This window comes from Fusarium oxysporum, chromosome IV, assembly GCF_013085055.1.
Source record: "Fusarium oxysporum Fo47 chromosome IV, complete sequence".
Lineage (NCBI taxonomy): Eukaryota > Fungi > Ascomycota > Sordariomycetes > Hypocreales > Nectriaceae > Fusarium > Fusarium oxysporum.
Window position 1 is genome coordinate 282,197 of NC_072843.1, and position 19,198 is coordinate 301,394.

The 19,198-nt window shown below is 48.9% G+C and overlaps 6 protein-coding genes across 6 annotated transcripts; 2 read left to right on the forward strand and 4 right to left on the reverse strand.

The window, feature by feature from the left end:
• Positions 1 to 187: 187 nt before the first annotated feature.
• On the reverse strand, positions 188 to 3,395 carry FOBCDRAFT_158224 (uncharacterized protein; the record flags this gene model as incomplete). Its single annotated transcript, XM_031180183.3, has 2 exons — positions 188 to 2,130; positions 2,177 to 3,395. 2 exons carry the CDS (start codon positions 3,393 to 3,395, stop codon positions 608 to 610), a joined length of 2,742 nt encoding a protein of 913 aa, XP_031046070.2. The 3' UTR covers positions 188 to 607.
• A 2,120-nt stretch (positions 3,396 to 5,515) lies between these two features.
• FOBCDRAFT_238543 (uncharacterized protein) lies at positions 5,516 to 6,462 on the forward strand (the record flags this gene model as incomplete). Its single annotated transcript, XM_059610220.1, has 3 exons — positions 5,516 to 5,791; positions 5,847 to 6,181; positions 6,240 to 6,462. The coding sequence occupies 3 exons, from the start codon at positions 5,516 to 5,518 to the stop codon at positions 6,460 to 6,462; spliced, it is 834 nt and encodes a 277-aa protein (XP_059464603.1).
• A 220-nt stretch (positions 6,463 to 6,682) lies between these two features.
• On the reverse strand, positions 6,683 to 11,052 carry FOBCDRAFT_291067 (uncharacterized protein; the record flags this gene model as incomplete). Its single annotated transcript, XM_031180179.3, has 2 exons — positions 6,683 to 9,621; positions 9,672 to 11,052. Coding segments are annotated over 2 exons (4,320 nt in total), but the record flags the coding sequence as incomplete, so codon positions are not given.
• Positions 11,053 to 12,700: 1,648 nt separating this feature from the next.
• FOBCDRAFT_179857 (uncharacterized protein) lies at positions 12,701 to 13,987 on the forward strand (the record flags this gene model as incomplete). The annotated part of the gene is made up of 4 exons (XM_059608561.1): positions 12,701 to 13,231; positions 13,312 to 13,452; positions 13,501 to 13,527; positions 13,580 to 13,987. 4 exons carry the CDS (start codon positions 12,701 to 12,703, stop codon positions 13,985 to 13,987), a joined length of 1,107 nt encoding a protein of 368 aa, XP_059464604.1.
• A 365-nt stretch (positions 13,988 to 14,352) lies between these two features.
• Positions 14,353 to 15,699, reverse strand: FOBCDRAFT_179858 (uncharacterized protein; the record flags this gene model as incomplete). Its single annotated transcript, XM_054704085.1, has 1 exon — positions 14,353 to 15,699. One exon carries the CDS (start codon positions 15,697 to 15,699, stop codon positions 14,353 to 14,355), a length of 1,347 nt encoding a protein of 448 aa, XP_054560060.1.
• A 617-nt stretch (positions 15,700 to 16,316) lies between these two features.
• FOBCDRAFT_132097 (uncharacterized protein) lies at positions 16,317 to 17,948 on the reverse strand (the record flags this gene model as incomplete). Its single annotated transcript, XM_031180178.2, has 5 exons — positions 16,317 to 16,502; positions 16,553 to 16,883; positions 16,946 to 17,007; positions 17,052 to 17,597; positions 17,646 to 17,948. The coding sequence occupies 5 exons, from the start codon at positions 17,946 to 17,948 to the stop codon at positions 16,317 to 16,319; spliced, it is 1,428 nt and encodes a 475-aa protein (XP_031046065.2).
• Positions 17,949 to 19,198: the final 1,250 nt, after the last annotated feature.

Here is a 19,198-nt window from a genome sequence, read left to right on the forward strand (position 1 = left end):
GAAGTGGTTTGCAGCGAACGACAGCGTGAATAGAATGATGTGAGCAGAGTGATTATTCACGGAAGCGACTACCCGCAGCAAATCATGGAAGGCATAGGCCGTATCAACCAGTAGATGCAGGCAAACGATAAGAAGAATGCCACTGCCCGGCACTGTTCAGTTTGTCACTGCAACCAATCCCGTAAGCATTCACAAAACCTTCTTGTGACTTCCATGTTTGCGACTCTCCCTGATTTGTTGACTATGGAGCTGATTGCTAGTCACAAGGTTAAACTTTAGGCTACTAACACATGAGTAGGACACGATAATCCTTTTGACAATATAAGCTTCTACCCAAAAACCTTTCACGGTACTGAGTTGTTGACATGGTCAGGGTTATTATCTATTTCATTACTGAGGCCAATGCGTCATATAACTTATGCGCTGTGCGCAAGATTATGTCAAACGGCGCATGAAGTCGTTTGCAGTATCCGCAGCCGCTTGGCGTTGGCGGCCACTCAGACCAATGGATGTACAAGGCACAAGCAGTAGATGCAGAGAATCGAACAGGGCTGCTGAAAGCCAGAACATTCCTGGCAACACAAGCATACATGCAAGCTCTGACAGCTTATGTTGACGCAAAAAAGATTGCCTGTCGCGCATAAGTCTTGACACCCTCATCCGCCAAATCCTCATCATCAACTCGATCAAACTTCCACTTGTCAGGCAACATACTCATAAGCATTTCTGCCGCCGCAACACTCCATTTCTCCCAAAACGCATGTATGTCTGTAGCCCAATGGCACGAAGCGTAAAAGCCGATGACTGCCAGAACGATCGCGATGAAGCAAGGTGCCAGCACTGCCGGCTCGGGCCATCGCGTGATGATAAAGTATATCGCCGTACCAGCTGCGCCAGCCCAGAGGCCAAGATGTACAAGGAAGATAAAGAGCAGAAGAAAAGTCAAAATTATGAGGACGAAGAAGCAGCGTATGAGGAAGAAGAAGAGATAGCCGGCGATAGCACGGTTACCAACGGAATTGAGACGGTGCGATGCAGACCGGGACTTGGGCGTAAAACGGTTAAGCATTGTTACACGGACTCGCATTGCAGAGAGTCTGACAGAAGGCGAGCGAACAAAACTGCGGATGAGGTAGGTTATGAGAAAGACTAGGCCGAGAGAGAGACCCCATGTCCACATCTTGGGTGGTGATTCGGTGAGTTCTGCGACTTGCATGGAGAAGACGGATGTGATGAAGGAGAGGGGTATGAAGAAGAATGCGAGTTCAGTGAGCTTGTTGATGCCAGACGTTTGATCGATGACGAGAGATGACTGGGCGATGCCTGTTGAAGCGACCAGGAGATTGAGCGTTTGTTCTGAGCGTGACTGCAGGGATTGGAGATCAGCCATGAGCTCGGCCATCTCTTCCTCCAGCTCTTCGGGTAGATTGAGAATATTTTTGGACTTTTTGATATGGCCAATCCACTCACTCAGCTCTTGCAAAGTCGATCTTATCCACGCAACATTCTGTCTTGTCATTGTGCCAGCAGCTTCAAGCAAATGAACGTGCAGGTCAGCACCAAGATCAGCATCGACGTGGTCTTGCATGAGACGGAGTTCGGCTAGGAGCTGCCACATATCATCGAATGGGAGTCGCGTGAGGATAGATGGTAGCATCGAATCATCCTGATTGAGCGTGCTGGTGGGTATCTTGCTTATGTATCGGTACACAAGATCAAAAGTGGATAGAGAGTACTTGCGCGCAAAGTCGCGATCGCGCAGTAAATGTTGACGATCTTTGTAGGCCTTTCGAAGTGAGTCTCGATACTCTTCATCGAATTCGGAGTCGCTGGAGTATTCCGAAGCGGTGTCATTGCCTTTCTCATCGACAGCAAGTGACTGCTCATGTTGATTCCTTCTTGCCTGTGCTCGCCTTCTCCTGGCTTCCTTCTTGTCCTTCTTCAATTGCTTCTTTGTAAAGGTTGGCGCAGGTGGATCTAGGTATGTCTCATCAGGGTCAGCGACACGCCAAAGCTCTTCATCCGTATACGACTCAAACTCCATGGCTCGAGGCATGAAGGTTAGAGATGGTGTTGTCTCCTTGGTCTTATCGTGTTGCATAGTTCGTGGTGGGTCAAAGACCAGAATGACTGCGCGTGTCAGTTAACATTGCCAGTCTGCTTGGAACATACTCACTTGTCTTTCGGCCCTCCTTGTCAACACTTAACCAATAACCCAAGCCTTCTGGAGCCATGACTCTGAGATCTCGATTGCCCCAGTACGTTGGGTTCTGCGGTAGCACAGGATGGAACGTGCTGTAGGGGCGGTACACATTCGATGTTTTGGCCCTTGTCGATGTGCCTTCAATCTCGTGGCCACTAGATGTTTTCGGAACATCAAAAGCATCCAAGCTCTTCTTTTTTGCCTTTTCCTCTTTCTTTCTCTTTTCCTTCATCTTCTTCTCTGCACGTTTCTTTCTCTTGTCAGTCAGAAGCAGCCCATACTTGTCAAGAACAACGTCTCGTTCAATTGTCCAGCGTCCATCAGAGATGCGCTTTGCAATCTCATCCTCGTAAAACCCCTTGCGCCCGAGGTAATGAAGGAGACCAAGTCGACCCCAACGAAGATGTGCCCATTTACGAGCTTTGGTTCGACGTGGCAGGTTCCATTCTGTTCGCTGACCGATCCCCGGGAGAGGTCGATGACGGAAATGCGTTTCTTGTTCGGCCCAGTTCATCCAAGTTGCATTCTTCAACTTGAGACCACTGTCGCTTGCGCAGTACCCTGAGGCGATGAGATGTTCGTACCAGAATTCGGGATCTACTGAGTACAATTGACCCAGCACACCCATGACGAAGCGACTCAAATCGCTAACCATAATGACTCGCACCTGGGAGCTCTCCGGTCTCGAGTCGAGAGCTACCGCGAGATCCTTCTTTGTCGTGACGAGTTCGCTTTTCTCCACCGTCTCATTGGCGAAGTAGTCAACAATTGATATGGCGGTAGATTCAAGCCCTTCGAAGCGCTCTCTGCGAGTAACATTGAGCCAACGTGGATCCCACCGAGCCCGATTATCGAGATCGTTCATGTACAACTCAGACATCGTCTCTATCCAAAGCTTCAAATTAGAGAACTCCTCTTCATCGGCACCCTGGTCCAGAACTCCTTGTCGAATGGCCTTAGCAGAGGTATCCATGTCGCGCCGACTCCCGAAAGACATCGGATGCGGTACATTGGGCCGTCTCTCGAACTCTTTATTTGGGTCAAATGAGTCTCGTGATGTATTGAGATTATACTCGAGCGAGTTGCGCGGGACGGAGTAGTTTGGCTTCCATCGTTGCGAGGTTGGCCAGTCGAGCTCGTAACTGCTGAGCCGTTCCTCATCCGTGACGCCGCGACGCTTTCGATTGAACATAGCAGCGCGTCAGGACTTTGTTAATTGCGCATCATGATGGAGAAGGGGGAAAAATTCAGCCTTGTGGCCATCTCAGGAAATTAAGCAAGGGTCACTTGCATATGGAGCCCCGATTGATCTTAGCCTGGTGGGGGAGATCCCTGTAAATCATGGCATCGCAGCGATTGCATTGCCTGACCCGGTGCATGAGATCAGGTACGTTTCGCTCTTGAGGCTGTCAATTGGATTGGCGAATATTAGTGTCATGACTTGAACTTGGTAAGCGATAATTGAGGTCGGTTGATGGAAGCGACCAAAATGCTCATAGTTTCGGGCAACAGTGGGGATCCCACTCTTGTCCACCTCGGCTTGGCTCAGCAAGACATGGCCAACTGGGAGGGCACACTTCAAGCCTGTTCATGGCTGGGTCGTGTCTTGCATTCGCCAAACACCTCAATAAATGGAATACCTCAGTATCGATATGGTACCTTAATTGCCGAGTTCTCGATCACCCGCAGGATATGCCAACAGAGCCCCACCATTCACGCAACCTCTAAGCTTAAAATTCGTATGTCTGCTCCAGCACCCACTAAAAGGTCCCCTATTCCAACCACGACAAGGATCATCTCAGAAAGTTCAGGTTACATTCTCTAAACGTGTTGGTTGTTGGTTAGCCTGCATTCTCCTCCAATCTTGTTAACATCATGGGAACCCTGTTTGAATGTCGGCTGTGCCACTATCTCATAAACTGTTAAAGTCGACCTCATCTGCGCTACAGCCTCTTCGCCCAAAGCCCTCCGCCTACACCTTCAGCCACGACATTGCCAACCAACACCGAGTCTACGAGCGAAAGTTCTTCCTTTCATACGTCAAGGACACGAGTGATAACGTCTACAGTATCAAAACTTCTCAGTCTCACCACTCCATTTGAACAACCACGTGGATGCGACTCAAAGTTTACCCATGCAAGCGTCTTCCCTTCTGGCCGCCCAAAGTCTCCTGTGCCAATCCTCCTTTCAACTGCTGAGTCGTAATGTTATCCATCTGGTTGGGGGGATGTTATTCGTACAAGACGCTTTGACTTTTATCTGCCAGTCTGTCCTAATGGTTGGATATACTACGACATGCAAACAACAACTTCCGAGCTTTCGATGGCTCGTTGCTGTGATAGGTTTATTTGCTGTATTCTTATACCGAGATCGAATAGTAACCAGGACGTCCATTCAAGTGGCTATACTCGTTAGATGACCGAGATTGGGATATCGTCCTGTCTAAGCCTTACTCAACCAAGAATTGCGGTCGCTAGACACACAATCCCCATGCTCAAAGTACCACAGGCAGTCCTGAAATAGTCGATAGTTTGATGATGCATGAAGCCTGGGCTGTGTACTGGAATAAATCTGACACTTCAACGTTGACACCGCAGTTGCCGACGTTGACTAATGATATGAATGTCCCGGCCTGGGCTTCTGGGAGGCATTCCGGAGGGTAGATATGACAGAGCACCGAAAGAGGATGGCCCAGTTACGCGTGCTGGAAAGGAAACATGAGCTATCACTCTACCAATAATTTGCGTATTTATCTTTCTTGTTATAGTTTTGGTTTGTGTACGGCGCTGTGGTCATAGGTTGAGAAGACCGGTGAATTGAACGCTTCGGACTTGAGCAAAGAAAGGTACCCGACATTCAATTTCTCCCTTTGTACGTACGATCTGACCAATAGCGATCCAATTACTCTCACATATCATTTATTTACGTGCCAGTACATACCTTATCCAGCATTACCATTCTCTATTCTCGTTCAAAAGTCTGAACCCTTCTACCAAGACTACTATAAAGCGTAACCAGCACAGATGCTTGGTGAAACTCAACCAACACTTCTGAAACGGATGGATAAAGCAGGACATTACGTACGTAACGCAGCACAGCCGAATCATACCCCCTGTACATGATCAAGCAAAGGGACCGAGTAGGATACTTCATTGGGCTAGCCGGCTAAATACATGGCCTGTCTACGCAAGGATGTGTAAAGTCGAACCAACAGCAAGACCAGTCTCATGAATAAACTACTAAAGCATTTATGCCCCTCATCGGATTCGTTTCCCAGCTACCCTTCATACTGCTCAATTGAAAGGGTCGGTCATGAGTGCTTACACATCCGAGGATTTAGTATCAACCATATCTTCAAATGTTACACAAATAACACCTACGGCAACCTCTGCAGACGAGCGCGCCGCACTTACTACACCATACATTCCACCAAGTAATTGTACGCCCAACTGGAAGAAGACGAGCTTGATATGGACTCAGGATGGCACCTTCACATATCCCGTTCTGGTATCAGCACCTCCAGCTTCGTGCTACCCCTCTGGCTGGGAGATCAGTGAAGCTCAGTCTCTATTCACCTTTAGCCCGGCTGTTTGTCCTTTTGGCTGGGATTATTGGAAGATGGCCCGTTCCGGCGACTCCCCAGCTGTCTCAACAGCATACTGCTGCGAAAGGTTCCGCCTCCAAGCACCTTGCGCCCCCGCTAGAAAGTAGACTAATCAGATCATTTAGCGGATTCACCTTTGATCCCTATGATCGAGGTGGCTACGTTGCCAATGACTTCTTTACTAGGGGCTGTGGACGATGGGTACAGACAATATCAGACATATCCCAACGCGATGGCACAACGACTACAACACTGTCAGCCTCATCCAATTACCAAGATGCTAGCGCAATGGATGACACTTTCATGGTTCATCAAGCCTGGGAAATATCCTGGGGCTCATCTGAGAGGTCTGATCTCACGCCAATGCCTCTCACGTTGACTGATGGTGAGAGTATCGTCTTGGAAACCAGGCGAGACACTTCCCGACGACAGCCGCCCGACTGAAAGTTTTGATCAGAGCCAGGGGTACATCAGTACCTCGGCCGTGTGGTTTCTCATGGTCGGGTTGCCCATTATTGTGTTTCTAATGATTGTCGGTTGCTGCTGGGTGTGTATCAGGCGTCGGATAAGGGAAAGGAGAGTCAGGCGTGCAATGAGAGACTCATCCTTGCCTCAAACTGGTGAAGGACGCTCGTCTCTGACACTAATCTCATAATCGCCTTGAAATAGAGCGAGACAGCAGCGCATATAGGGGGTAGAGAGCGGCAGATTGCCAAGGGCGATTAAGAAGTCATGTAGTCGTACAAAGCTTGCAGGAAAAATAAATAATATTGTGTATAAAGGAAGCTATGGAATAAGTGCAAAGGAAACAAATGATTCTATGTAAGAGGATATCATGACAGATTCTTAGTTTGAACCTCACCGGTAGTCGATGGTTTGCCCTCATGTGTTGTGCCCTCAGCTACTGGCCACATTCGGCGGCCATCAGACTTGTCATTCGCAACCCACTGCTTCTTCTCACCTACATAGGTCACGTTCATCATCGGCGGTATCGGTGACCCCGCCCCTTCAGGCAGAGCCTTGAGCCGCATGGTCGATGTGTCGTATGCATACAGGCTCAAGAGAAGACAGCCACCATTCTTAGGAGGATCAAGAACATACGCGCCTCCATAGCTACTTTGCCGATCATCTTCATCGTCTGGACACGAATAAGCAGCATCCCAACCATCCAAACACAGATCATGGTTCCAGTCATCTTCGGCGAAGGAGAACGCCTCCTTATCTCCGCAGCCGCTTTGATCAGGCGCCCATTTGGCTGACACAATGACTGTATAGCCATTTTCTTCAAGGGCCATGTTCTGGCCGAATGTGTTGTCGGGGTCCAGCGTGTAGCTGGAGTCGCAGAATGATCCTATAACCTGCCGCGCTTCGTTGAGGGTGAACTCCACATAGTCTGAGTTACCTTCGAAACAGTACGCTTCAGCTTCGGTGATGGCCGTGTTGGTTGGGAATGATGTCGTTTCCGATGGCTCAGTGGATGTTGACGTTGACTCTCCGACTGTTGTCGTAGCTTTCGGATACCATGTGGTGACAAAGGAAACGCCTTTTATAGTGACAGAAATAGTATTACCGACATGGGAGGGTAGGATAATAGCTGACGTTCCACGCATCTTGGTCTTGGTGGCTGACTTAACATCAGGAATTGGGTATGCAGTTCTGTCAACGGTGGCATAGCCATCGTTAACAGGGTACGGCGTTGAACTGACGATCACACTTGCTGAAAAGGTTGTCTTGTAAGTCGAGCCCCAGTTTCCAACGCCGTTGTAGTCATCACCAAGGTCACCATCATAGTCAAGAGTGGTGAGGGGACAAGAGGCATCGGTGGTTGTTGCGGTCTCCGTGAGGAAACAACCGGTGATGATTTCAGTAGAAGTTGTGGTGCACGAGGAAGATTCGCAAGATACCCAATAATCGGTTACTTGAGAAGTTGTGCAGTCGCATCCTAGATATGTATTGCAGACTGTCGCGCAGGGTTTCGTCGTGCAGACTTGATGGCACTCGGTGTTTGTCTCTGTAGCGCAGTCCTCATCATCGTCGTCATCGTCGTCGTCGTCGTCATCGTCATCATCATTGTTCTTCTCACATCCAGGGCCAACACAATTTCCCCCTGGCCCAGGACATCCCCCACCAATGCACCCAATCGAGCCACCACCACTTCCTCCACCACCTCCGCCTGGGGTGCAACCGAACAAACATGGCTTACCGCAGCCAGACTTGCAGATAGGCCCGGGAGGTCCAGCGGTGATGATGACACCTGGAGCGATCCCTGGCGGAGGTCCAATATCCACATCATCAGTGGGAAGGGGTCCAGGCTTGTAGGTGTAAGTAATGCCATGGGTTGGTTCGGTTAATGTGACTGGGGATGGAATAACACTACCGCGTACAGGAACAGATTTGGACGTTGACTCTGTCAGTATCACGTTGGACACACCAATCTCCGAAGTTGTAAGAGGCGGTAGTGTGATCCTGACAGTGATAGTTGTTGTCCCATACTTGGTGACACCGCTGGTAGTCTCTGGCCATGTCTCTTTGAACGTCTCAGTGATGACAGGGAAACTGATCGTTGTCTTGGATGAGAGTGGCCATGGTGGAAGAATGAGGGTACAAGGTGGTTGACAACCTGCTGTAGGGTTCTTGGAGTCCCAGATCTTGGGATCAATGTAGACAACGTCTTTGTCACCATCGTTGCCTCCGTCATTGTCCCCATCTCCATCTCCATCACCGTCACCGTCACCGCTGCCATCACCACCACCGCCTCCACCAGTGCCAGGCTCAACAGGAATAGGTTGGCCAGGCTTATCCGGTAGCTTCGGCGTCCAGTCGTGATTATTGAGATACGCATTAACCGCGCCCCCACCAAAGACAACAAGATAGTCAGCTTTCCTATCCCCATTGATGTCCGCGTAATGGACAGGACCCTGGGGACTAACGCCTGACGCGATAGTCCCCATATCATTCCATTTGCGTCCTTCACCAATCGGAATCTTGCCATTGTTGCGATACCCCCGAGCAGCACCGCCATCATATTGAACGATGTAGTCGGCCTTGCCGTCTCCTGTAAGATCCGCAAACCGGACCTTGCTGCCAGGCTCGCCAACACCAGTGGCTACAACGATACCCTCTTTCCAAATGCGGCCGCCGTTCCTGGGCGGTATGTTCTTGTTGTTCTGCCAGTACTTGACTGCTCCGCCTTCGTAGAGGATGAGGAAGTCTGCGTAACCATCGCCATCAAGGTCTGCAAACTCAACCTTGCTTCCAGGCTCACCGACACCTGGAGAAATAGTAATACCATCTTGCCAGATGCGTCTATCCCCAGGGTCAGGCAGGTTGCCGTTGTTGAGATACGCCTTTACAGCTCCTCCGCCGTATATGATCAAGTAGTCAGCGCGCTTATCACCGTTGACATCGATGAACTCGACTCGTGAATCAGAGAGATCCTCGTCAAAACCCGGTGCGATCTCGCCGATTGCTTCCCACTTGTTGTCGCCCTTGTTGATCCAAGCCCGAGCTCGTCCTCTGAAGTCGACAGAGATTAGGTCATCTCTTCCTTCGCCTGTCAAGTCGGCGAAGCGGATGCTCTGACCTTTGGTTCCGGTGATACCAAGGTTCTTCCACATGCGGATGCTTCCATCATCGGCAACAGCAAGGAAGTCAGCCAAGCCATCACCGTCCATGTCGGCAAAGCGAATCATTTCGCCCGTGACACCCTCTATGCCAGGGGCAATTGTGCCCAAGTCGTCCCAGTTACGGCCGCCTTCTTCCAGGGTGTTGCGGAACGCTTTTACAGCGCCGCCATCGTATATGACAAGATAATCTATGCCGATTTAGTATATCAGTACACCTATCGGAATACTCAAAACTCACCAGCCTTTCCATCGCCATCAATGTCTCGAATACTGGTCGAGTCTTGTGGTATACCCGCTGGTCCAGGGGCGATAGTGGTTTCAGTCTCCCAGTTCTTCTTGCTGCTGTCCTTGCCATTATTATGCGTATTACGCGCCCACTTGACAGCGCCGCCCCCATACACGATCACATAGTCGGCATATCCATCGCCATCAATGTCCTCAAACCGAACCTTGTCTCGAGATGCAAGGCCGGTTGCCCATCTGGAATCGAGGGACTCGAATCTCTTTCCGTTGTCCACGTTCTTCCAGACCTTTGCAGCGCCATCTTCATATAGAGCAATGAGATCTGCCTTGCCATCGTTATCCACATCGGCGAGACGGATCATGTTGCCTTTGATGGACTTCCAGTCTGGGTTGATGTAACCGATACTCTTCCAGTCATTGGGCTTGCCTCCGTTGATCCAGGCACGCATCTTACCATCCTTGTCAGCAAGGACGTAATCAGCGATACCATCGCCGTTCAGATCGGCCAAAATGACCTTTTCGCGTGAGGAATTCTCAGCAGAACCTCTGATGGTTCCGACAGGCTCCCATGTCCGGAAGCCTTCAAAGACAGTTCCCTGTTTCTTCCAGATCTTACCTACAATCTCTTCTTGAGCGCCTCCTGTTCCTCCACCGACACCGAGACCAACACCAGGAAGGCCAGCAGCGTCTATCTTAGTCGGGGCTTTCAACCAACCTCTTTTGTCAGCCTCGAGGATAGCTTTCAGCCAAGCGTCGGCCATCTTCTCATAGCCACTGTCGTTGGGGTGCTTCTCATCCGAGAGATCACCTGCATTGATGTCTATTGGGACTTCGAGGATATGCTTTCCAGCCTTTTGTCTCTCCTCAATGATGGAAGTGACTTGTGGATTGAAGCGATCAGTGTTCTTTTGCATTCTGGGGTTATTTGCCCATATGACAGGAGCAACAAGGACCGTGGTATCTGGAGCGTTCTGAAAAAGACCATCAATAATGGACGCCAGCATATGAGGAGAGCCCTCAAGGTCAACTTCCAGGTCCATATTGTTTGTACCAGCATGTACAAGTACAACGTTAGGGCGTGCCGCGATAGAAAGCTTCCAGTAGGTATTGATCTGTGCAAGAACCTTTCCGCTGTGACCTTCATGGTCATTGTCTGCCATACCAGTCGGAGGGTGCTTCAAGCTACCGACCATGTCTACTGAAGTACCGCGACCTATGAGCTTCTCACGGAGTCTGTTTCTATAGCCTTTTTGGTCTTTTGAACCGTTGCCTTTGGTGATTGAGTCTCCGAGGGGCAGTATGCGAAGACTAGGAAGTGCAGAAGCAAGCGGTGATATGAGTGCTACGATCACCATCATCATGATGATGGCGCCCTGAAGCGTAAAGGACGGCATAAGGAGTGATGTTATTGACAAGTTAAGAGATAGAGATAGATTGCTGTAGACTTTGATATGAATAGAATAATAATATCATATGTGATAAACATAAGTGATTTCGCCCCTTCGTTCTTATAAGTCGATTCTCATGACAGAAAGAAACATATCCATCTATCAGTCTTTCCATCAAAGATACCATGGCCCCCAACCATCATTTATTTCGCCTCGGACACATCTATTCGCTTCATTAGTGCTGTTGATGAACAGTTGTTGGTTCCAGGATATTTGGCAACTTACTAAAAAGGCGCAGGAGAAATGAGACGGAGGTTTCTTCTTTGGATTCTAAAATTGTCGATCGTGAGTCATGTTCAGCTCTTGATTGGATTCTTTTATTATCGTGAGCAAGTGTGCCTTGGTGGTTAAGTCGGCTGCGCCTTGTGTTGGTTGAGCATGGCATCCACCACACAACTTAGAGCTTGAAGTTTAGGCCTGTTGGTTCTGAAATACCTCGAAAACCCATGCGAGAGGATCCTACGGCGAAATTATTCAGAAATTTTGGGCATTCAAGGATGGATGTCCCTGTCAGATACGCTCACAAGACTTGGAGCGCATTCGGCGCTTTGATGGCTATCGAAGATCAGCTCCGTTGAACCAACATAGAGTAACATTCAACCCCAATGAGTTCAAAATTAGGGCCAATGGCACAACAAAAGTTGCTTCAACCACTGTGGACTCAGCAGAACATGGCTTCTCTAGTATGCTTTTGCTGAGAACAGCCTACAATACTCATGCTTTCTCTTCAGTGACTCGTTACACCTGTTATGGTTGAATAGTGACTTTATTCACGCTGAAGAAGGAGAGCGCTTGTGGCAGCGAATGATGCCATTGATGCTGTCCCCTTCCGCGCGGTAGAACGCGGTAAATAACGTAGGCATTGGGGGCCAGGACATGGGCCAGGACAGAGGACAAAAATAAGAAGTGGCTGCAGTTGGATCATGCAGGAACGTTTTGACGCCCCATTGTAAGAGACATACCGTGCTTCTCAGATTGGAGGTAAAGGACAGAGTCTGCCTTGTTACGACATGATGATTTGATGCTGTTGGCTCTATTCCCAAGGTGACATACCTCCGATGCTGTTGGTTTAAGCTTACAAGGTAAAGAATCCTCGAGTGTAAACTCACGGACCCGAAATAAACTGCCGAAGTTGTATATGAAACGCCCGGGTCCGTTGTTGCAGCCACCAATCACAGCACCACTTGAAGCGCTGCTGAAGATCTCAAGATCATAACCAACAACACGCCCACACTATCTTTAACCCTTCCTTCGAGTGGCAGAAAAAGCCTCATGACTTGGATCTGACAAGATACAACCAACAACAATGTAGGGGCCAGCAACAGGGTCAATAGAACGGCAAAACCAACAGCCCCCATCTGTTACAGCAATTACACGAACTCAGTCCTGGAACCTACAATCCTTCTGAACTCAAGGTAGCCTTTCAAAGTGATTTGATCTCTCAATTTGATCTTTAGCGTTGATCTTCGGGTTAAACTATAACTATGTATTCATTGCCACTCCAGAGAAATATCGGAATTGTCCTATGTCATTTCCATTATTACAATTTTGCTGAATGCTCATGAAACTATCGACAATGCATGCCAAACGCAGTATCTCATGGAGGGTCACCTTGAGTTCCATCTCTCTCCTCATTTTCTCACTCTTTCTTCTTCGTTTCTCTTTTGTCCCGTCCCTCCGATTATCCTCTTCATATCCTCATGCAGTTGCCCTTGATGATGACTTTCACTACTCCCCTGCCCTTACTCACGTCTCCAAACGGGAAGACAAACCCACGGATCCGTATGAGATAGCTCTCAAAAAAGGTGAAGCACTCTACTGTGATATGAAGGCGTCTCAAGCAGCACTTGAGGCTAAGAACGGAAAGTCTGCAGAGTCGCCTTCATATCTCCAAAGACACGGCTTAGAGGACTATGAAGGCTGGGATAAACGTGCGAACCAAAATCCAACATTTGGAGACCGCTTGAATGAGGCGTTGAAGGGTATCGGAGCCCCCATCAACTTGTACCACTACAACTGGGTGAATCTTGGAGGGGGTGATTGGTACTCTGATCCCGCCGGCTTTCTTGATGGTTCTCTAAACCTAGACGAAGCTGAAGTGAAAGCGGTCGCGGTAGGTCAAGTGTGCAGCTTGATGCAGAAGAACGTTGTAAATGTCAAGAGGCAATGGGTACTGACGCGAAACAGGCCACTGGGGCGAACTTTGCAAGCTCTTTTTCTCTGAACCCTGGCGTCATCATTGCCGATCATAACGTCGGGGTTAAATATGCCGCGGGAGAAGGACCTCCAATAGACGAGGAGACAACAGCTCTCACCCATATCCAACAGGTAAGAATGTGGTCCTTATGCTTTGTGGTTGTTAACCTCGAATACCAGTGGAGCGATGCTGTTTGGATGCAGTGGGTAAGAAACGCAAACTCGATCTATTCAGATGGATTACTAACTTGGACGATAGGACAGAGTCTGTTCTGAATCGGGTGGAGATGTAGAAGATCTAAAATACATTATCCGTGCACAGATTGTGAACCACGCCACTCTCAAGATTGTATTCCAGGCCATTCTCAACAAGTATGAGAGAGACCACAAGAAGAAGTCCTTAGGCCCATGGAAGAAAAGAATAGTCGTCAGCCATCAAAAGGATCCCAAGGAACTTTACGCCATCCTGGGTAGCCCCAATGGATCAGGAGCAGCCTTCATGTTGATTAACCACAAAAAGCGACTTGGAGGGGCAAGAGTCATTAATAAAGTCGAGATATTTGTTCCTGAGGGAAACTTTGAGGTTAAGGGCACGGTGGTCGGCCGCGAACAAGAGGAATGGCATGTTATGCTTTTGTTTCATATCGTTGACGCTTCTCGAGCTTGATGGATACATCTTGATGGGGAACTGCATGTCAAAAGATAATTTATTTAGGGCATTCTGCCGTCTGTTTAACTAGCCTGCTCATAAGTTTGGACGTATTCTCAGGATCAGATCAGTTTACATGAGTTTTAGCCAAGTTCGTTCAGGTTTCAAGATCATAATGACAGTAACACACTCAAAGACTAGCTGAGGATTCAATCCCGCAGGCTGAATACTAGAGTAAATATAGTGTATATCCTTAGCCTGATGTGCTATTCTAAATTTGACAAAGTCTCATAGTGAACAAGCAGTTGAGCCGCAATTAGGTGTTGAATTGTTTAATCTTTGTATACAGCTGGGTATTGAGTATCCAACCCTGCTTGTTTTACTTAAGATACTTGGTGCTCCTCAATCTCCTGCTTCCTTTTTGCCCGAAGCTTAGATTTAACACTTTCAACCTCCTCGAGAGGCAGAATACTCTCCCAAGCGAAGAAATAAAAGGCATCATAGGGCAACCGACTCTGACCTTCGAGTATTGAGGATTGCAGACCCAAATGATACATCCTCCACGCATCCCAGATTGCAAGACCAAATGGACGGAATGGGTCGAACTTGATCCCTTCCAGGGGGGATGCACTGATAGGGTGAGGAGGGGGTTTGGTCAAGCGTTCAAAGATTGACATTCCAGGAGCGTCTCCATCCAGTGCCACTGGGGTCCGACCCCAAAGCCGATCTTCAGTAAACTTGCTCCGCTTGATAGGGCTGCCATCCCCCCGATATCCCGCGATTTCCATGTATCGTTCACCTCGAATGGGCAAAGCTGTAGTCCATCTCTTACAACGAGGAGGACGTGGCAGTCGGTAGAACAAATCTTGCTTCGCCTCCCCAAGGGTTGCCAGATATCCCACGACAGACCTGACTTCTTCGGGTGACAGAGGATATGGGCTTCCAAGATTACAGCGATCATCGCCGGGGCTCATATCTTTCAGTCCCTCAATGTCCTGAGCCGGCCAGTCTAGACTATCTATATGGCGATGCATTTCACCCACGAGCTGAATATACCACAGAGCACGCACAACTCGCATCTCTTCTACCCACGTCGGCTGTCCTACATCAACCACACTCACAGGTTCTCCGGTGAAGACTTGATCCCAGGCTTCAATATATTCTCCATTCGGCCCTCGTCTATGATGACGATCGTACCGGTCTTCAGGATTGGTAAGGTGCAGAGGTCTGAAGCTAGGATCTCTCAAACGGTCAAGAAACGAGGTCAAGCATGCTTGCGAAAGGGCAGATATCTGGTTAGTGGTTGCGACAACCGATCGAAGAACCTTGACAGAGGGCATCGCCGTAGACAAGCATCCAGGGCTCAGCTTTTCATCTGGGGATGGTCTTGGGGGGGCTTCCATGTTGCTGCCCTTCCACTTGCGCCCGATTTTGCGTAAGAACCGGCCCTGGAATTCAGGTAGGTTCTCAAAAGGAACTGCTCGAGTGCGCACGAGGATGATAGCGCGTATGAGCTCTGCAATTTCGGGCGGTATTATTGCATTGGGACCTGAGAGGATACATTCGACAATAGTGATGGCATGGTCGTTGAAAAGACGCCAGACGTGAGGGGATGCCGTCATCAGGTCCCAGAGAATGTCGAGCCCTGGAAGGCGTGTTACGATGGGAATTAAAATCTCCGGAGGTAATGTCTCCAAAGATGCTGCTTGTTTAGAACTTGAAGTAGACATTGGGTGATAAGATTATTGTCAAATTGGCTATTCAGAAGAGAGACAAGAAATGTTTGAATGAGTAAAGCACGGTCTAGCAGGGAGGTGAGCGCTTAAAACAAACAGCATCCTTCGTGAAACATCCATTGACAGTGGCCAACATTTTCATCCCTGTAAGTTGTTGGCTGCACTCACTCAGCAGGTTGTACTCGGGCTGGGGGCTTGGCCGATCATGGCCTACTCTTGCGGCCATCCACACCTATTCACAGCGGTGCATGGCAAAGGTCTCCACTACCTTACAGGTGTTGGGTTGGCAAAGGGAAATAGTGGGGGTTCAAGGCATTGGGCCTATTCCATCCAGCGTCTAAAGGTCTCGGGACAATCCAGCGGATGAATAAATTAGTTAATTAAAGACTGAATTGAAAAGTATATGTAAGTAGAGAGGGAAGCACCACAGAATAACCCTAAATGAAAGCCTCATAGAGGTACGAAGAAGCGAGAAACATCCAGCCCATCATCCAACCAAAATTCATCAAGTCCAATAGATCATATCACTCTTAATAAACCCTCCAAAACCACCAGGTTATTACTCTAAATACGACGCTCAGTAGCACCCAGAGTCTGGCGCACCTCTGTCTCTAGTAATAGATAGGGTTCTTAGGATCAGTGAGATCAAAGATGACAGCACTATGCGGTCGCGCACCACCACGAGTCTTGGTAAAGATCTTCTCAAAGTCAATGGTGCGGTTAAAGCTAAGCGATCCATCATCATTGATGTCAATCCAGTGACCCTTGTAATCAGCAGGAGTGTTGACAATAGAGATCTGTAACAGTCAGCATAAACCCATCAAGAAATACAGTAATGAGAACTTACAGCTCCACCTTGAACAAAGTAGCCAGTAACGAGAAGGTTCTTCTTATCAGGAGAGATCTTGACGTAGTGAGGTCCAATGATGGGCTGCTCCTCATCAGGATCATCAAGACGCTTGACGTTATCGAGGTCAGAGATGTCGAGAGCGGCGATGTGGTTGCCGAGCGTGATGGTGAAGTAAGCGAACTTTCCGTCGTCGGTGATGTCGGAGTAGATGGCGAGGGAGTCCTTGGCTTTGTCGCCGAGATCGTAGAGGAGTTCGGCGACACCTTGGTTGCCCTTGGAGTCTTTGCGGAAGGGGTAGATGATCCAGACTTGGCCGGGACCAACAGCACTGTAGACGTGAGTTAGTATCTGGAGTGGAGTGACGAATGCTGAGCGTTAAGGGGGACTGACGTAGCTAGAGCGGCACTCTCCTTGTTACCGGGAATGAACTTGACGTCCTGAATACCTTGGCCCTGTGACTGTTAGCTGTATTCCGGTCTTGGCTCGGGTAACTCACGTTAGGAATAGTGATAGTAGAGATGATCTTGCGAGACTTGAGATCCCAAAGGCGAAGAGTATCAGCCTTCTTGATACCAAGAGTCGGCTTCAGAATCGTGATCGGAACAACAAAGTCAGAAGTAAGAATAATGTTCTTATCAAAGTCCACACTCAATCCGTGAGGAGAGAACTGCTCTCCAAGAATGTTAAGAGTACCCTCAACATCCTCAGGCCACTCATGGATGATGCTACCATTGGCATCAGTCTCGATCAATCGGCCGGGCGATGTACCGACGGCACTACCCATGTAGGTGATGAAGAAACCGCCGTCAGGCTTGGCGCGGATCTCATCGACGATGGAACCGAGAATACCGCGGTTGCTGTGGTCGAACTTGGGATGGTATGGGTCCGAAGTGTCGAAGTAGAAAGCGGTGTCTTGGGTCTTTAGAAGAGAGAGAAGGCCGCCTCCAACGAGGGTCTTGCCATCAAGGGAGGTGCCTAGATGGTGGGGTGAGTTACCGCTGGTGTTGACATCAGTGATGTCGATGATTTCACCAAAGGTGTCCTAGTTTGTTAGCTTATTTCCTTCCCAGTGTGAACTCGGCAAACTTACATCATCAAGACTAGCAGTGACCAAGAAATCAGCATGCTTGTTATCACCAGCACCAGTCCAGAAGTATCCGATCTTCTTGGGCTTGATGTTGGAGACCTTGAAAGGGGGACTATCCAACGGAGGAGTAGGAAGCTGGAGAATAGGTAGGGGAGGAGCGTTATCAGCCAGAGGCTCGGTTACTCCTGGGATCTTGGGAATCAAAGGAGGAAGACTGAGACCTCTCTTGGCGATGTTGGCTGGAGATGCTGAGACCTGAGAGGCCAAGGCACCTAGAAGGGCCGTGATGGAGATGAGAGAGGGCATTGTAGATGAAGCTCAGTGGTTGTGATGGGAAGTGAGCAAGTTGATGATGTGAGCTGATGATTGAGAAAGTTTGAGGGAGTTTCCAAGGTGTTATATACTCAGATTCTTTCTCCTTCACAACCCTTTCTTGGACTCCTCTGTTTCTCACTTCGATCTCCTGATTCCAACTGTTCGTCTCCCTCATCGACATCACTCTCAAGAATTGTATCATCAAGCCTCACAAAGACACAATTGAATCTCATGATGAGTTTTCTTCTGTCACGGCTATCACAATTTCCTTCCCAGGACATTTTCCTCCTCAGCCTTGACTGATCTTGTCTAGCTTGGTTGATGTGCTGGCAAGGAGGACATACAAACGCGCAGCGGAACTGAACTATCCGGTAACTATATCACCGATCTGCACAAGTCTAACCAAAATTTATTATCCATCTTCTCGGAGGAGAATGGCTGAATTACCGACCTCCCGATCGTCCGTGGGATGATAGTGGTGGGTTGTCGGTGATGCCCCCTGATGGTTGTCAATCTCGCAGAGCAGCGTCACTCACTTACCCTGTTGGGAGCATTGCATTCTCTCAGGGTTACCTTAAGCTGAGACTTGCATGGACTAAGGTGCTCGATCACATCGTGTTTGAGCTGTTGGCATGGCCGACTATGGTTGAGTGTCCGTTGCTTCAGTCGGAGAGCGGCTGGGCAGCTACTCGCAGCACAGGAATGACGGGCAGCTTCACGCATCAAAACGAACATCACAACAAGAACTTCAGATCCGTCCAAATTCCCACTCTTCAGCTTACAAGGCGATGTTGGATGGATGTTCCAGTCTGTTGCATTTCTTTGCACTCGTTGAGGTCAAGCTTACCCAGGATAAGGTTCCTACACTGTTCCATCCCACATATCCGGGATATTTGGATCAACAGCTCTAACGAATGGCATCAGTATCGCGTGGTATTAACCATTATAACTAAGACAGCCTTGCATTCACAATGTCATAGTGCGGAATTACTCCATCCGTAAGGCAATAAGATCAGCCTTGGCCCAGTAGCTCGGGCGCGTTGAACTACCCCTGACACGAATCCCCGGCAGTTGGAAATACCGGTGGGGGTAATAGACTAAACGTCTCCTTTGGGAAATGACTTATACGTTTGTTCTCCTGCTAGGCTGAATCTGTGAGAGATCTTCAGAGTGCTTTGACTGTCTGGGAAGACGTCTTGTTAGTCTGGATTGCGAGTATAATCCTTGTAAGGCTGCGAGCG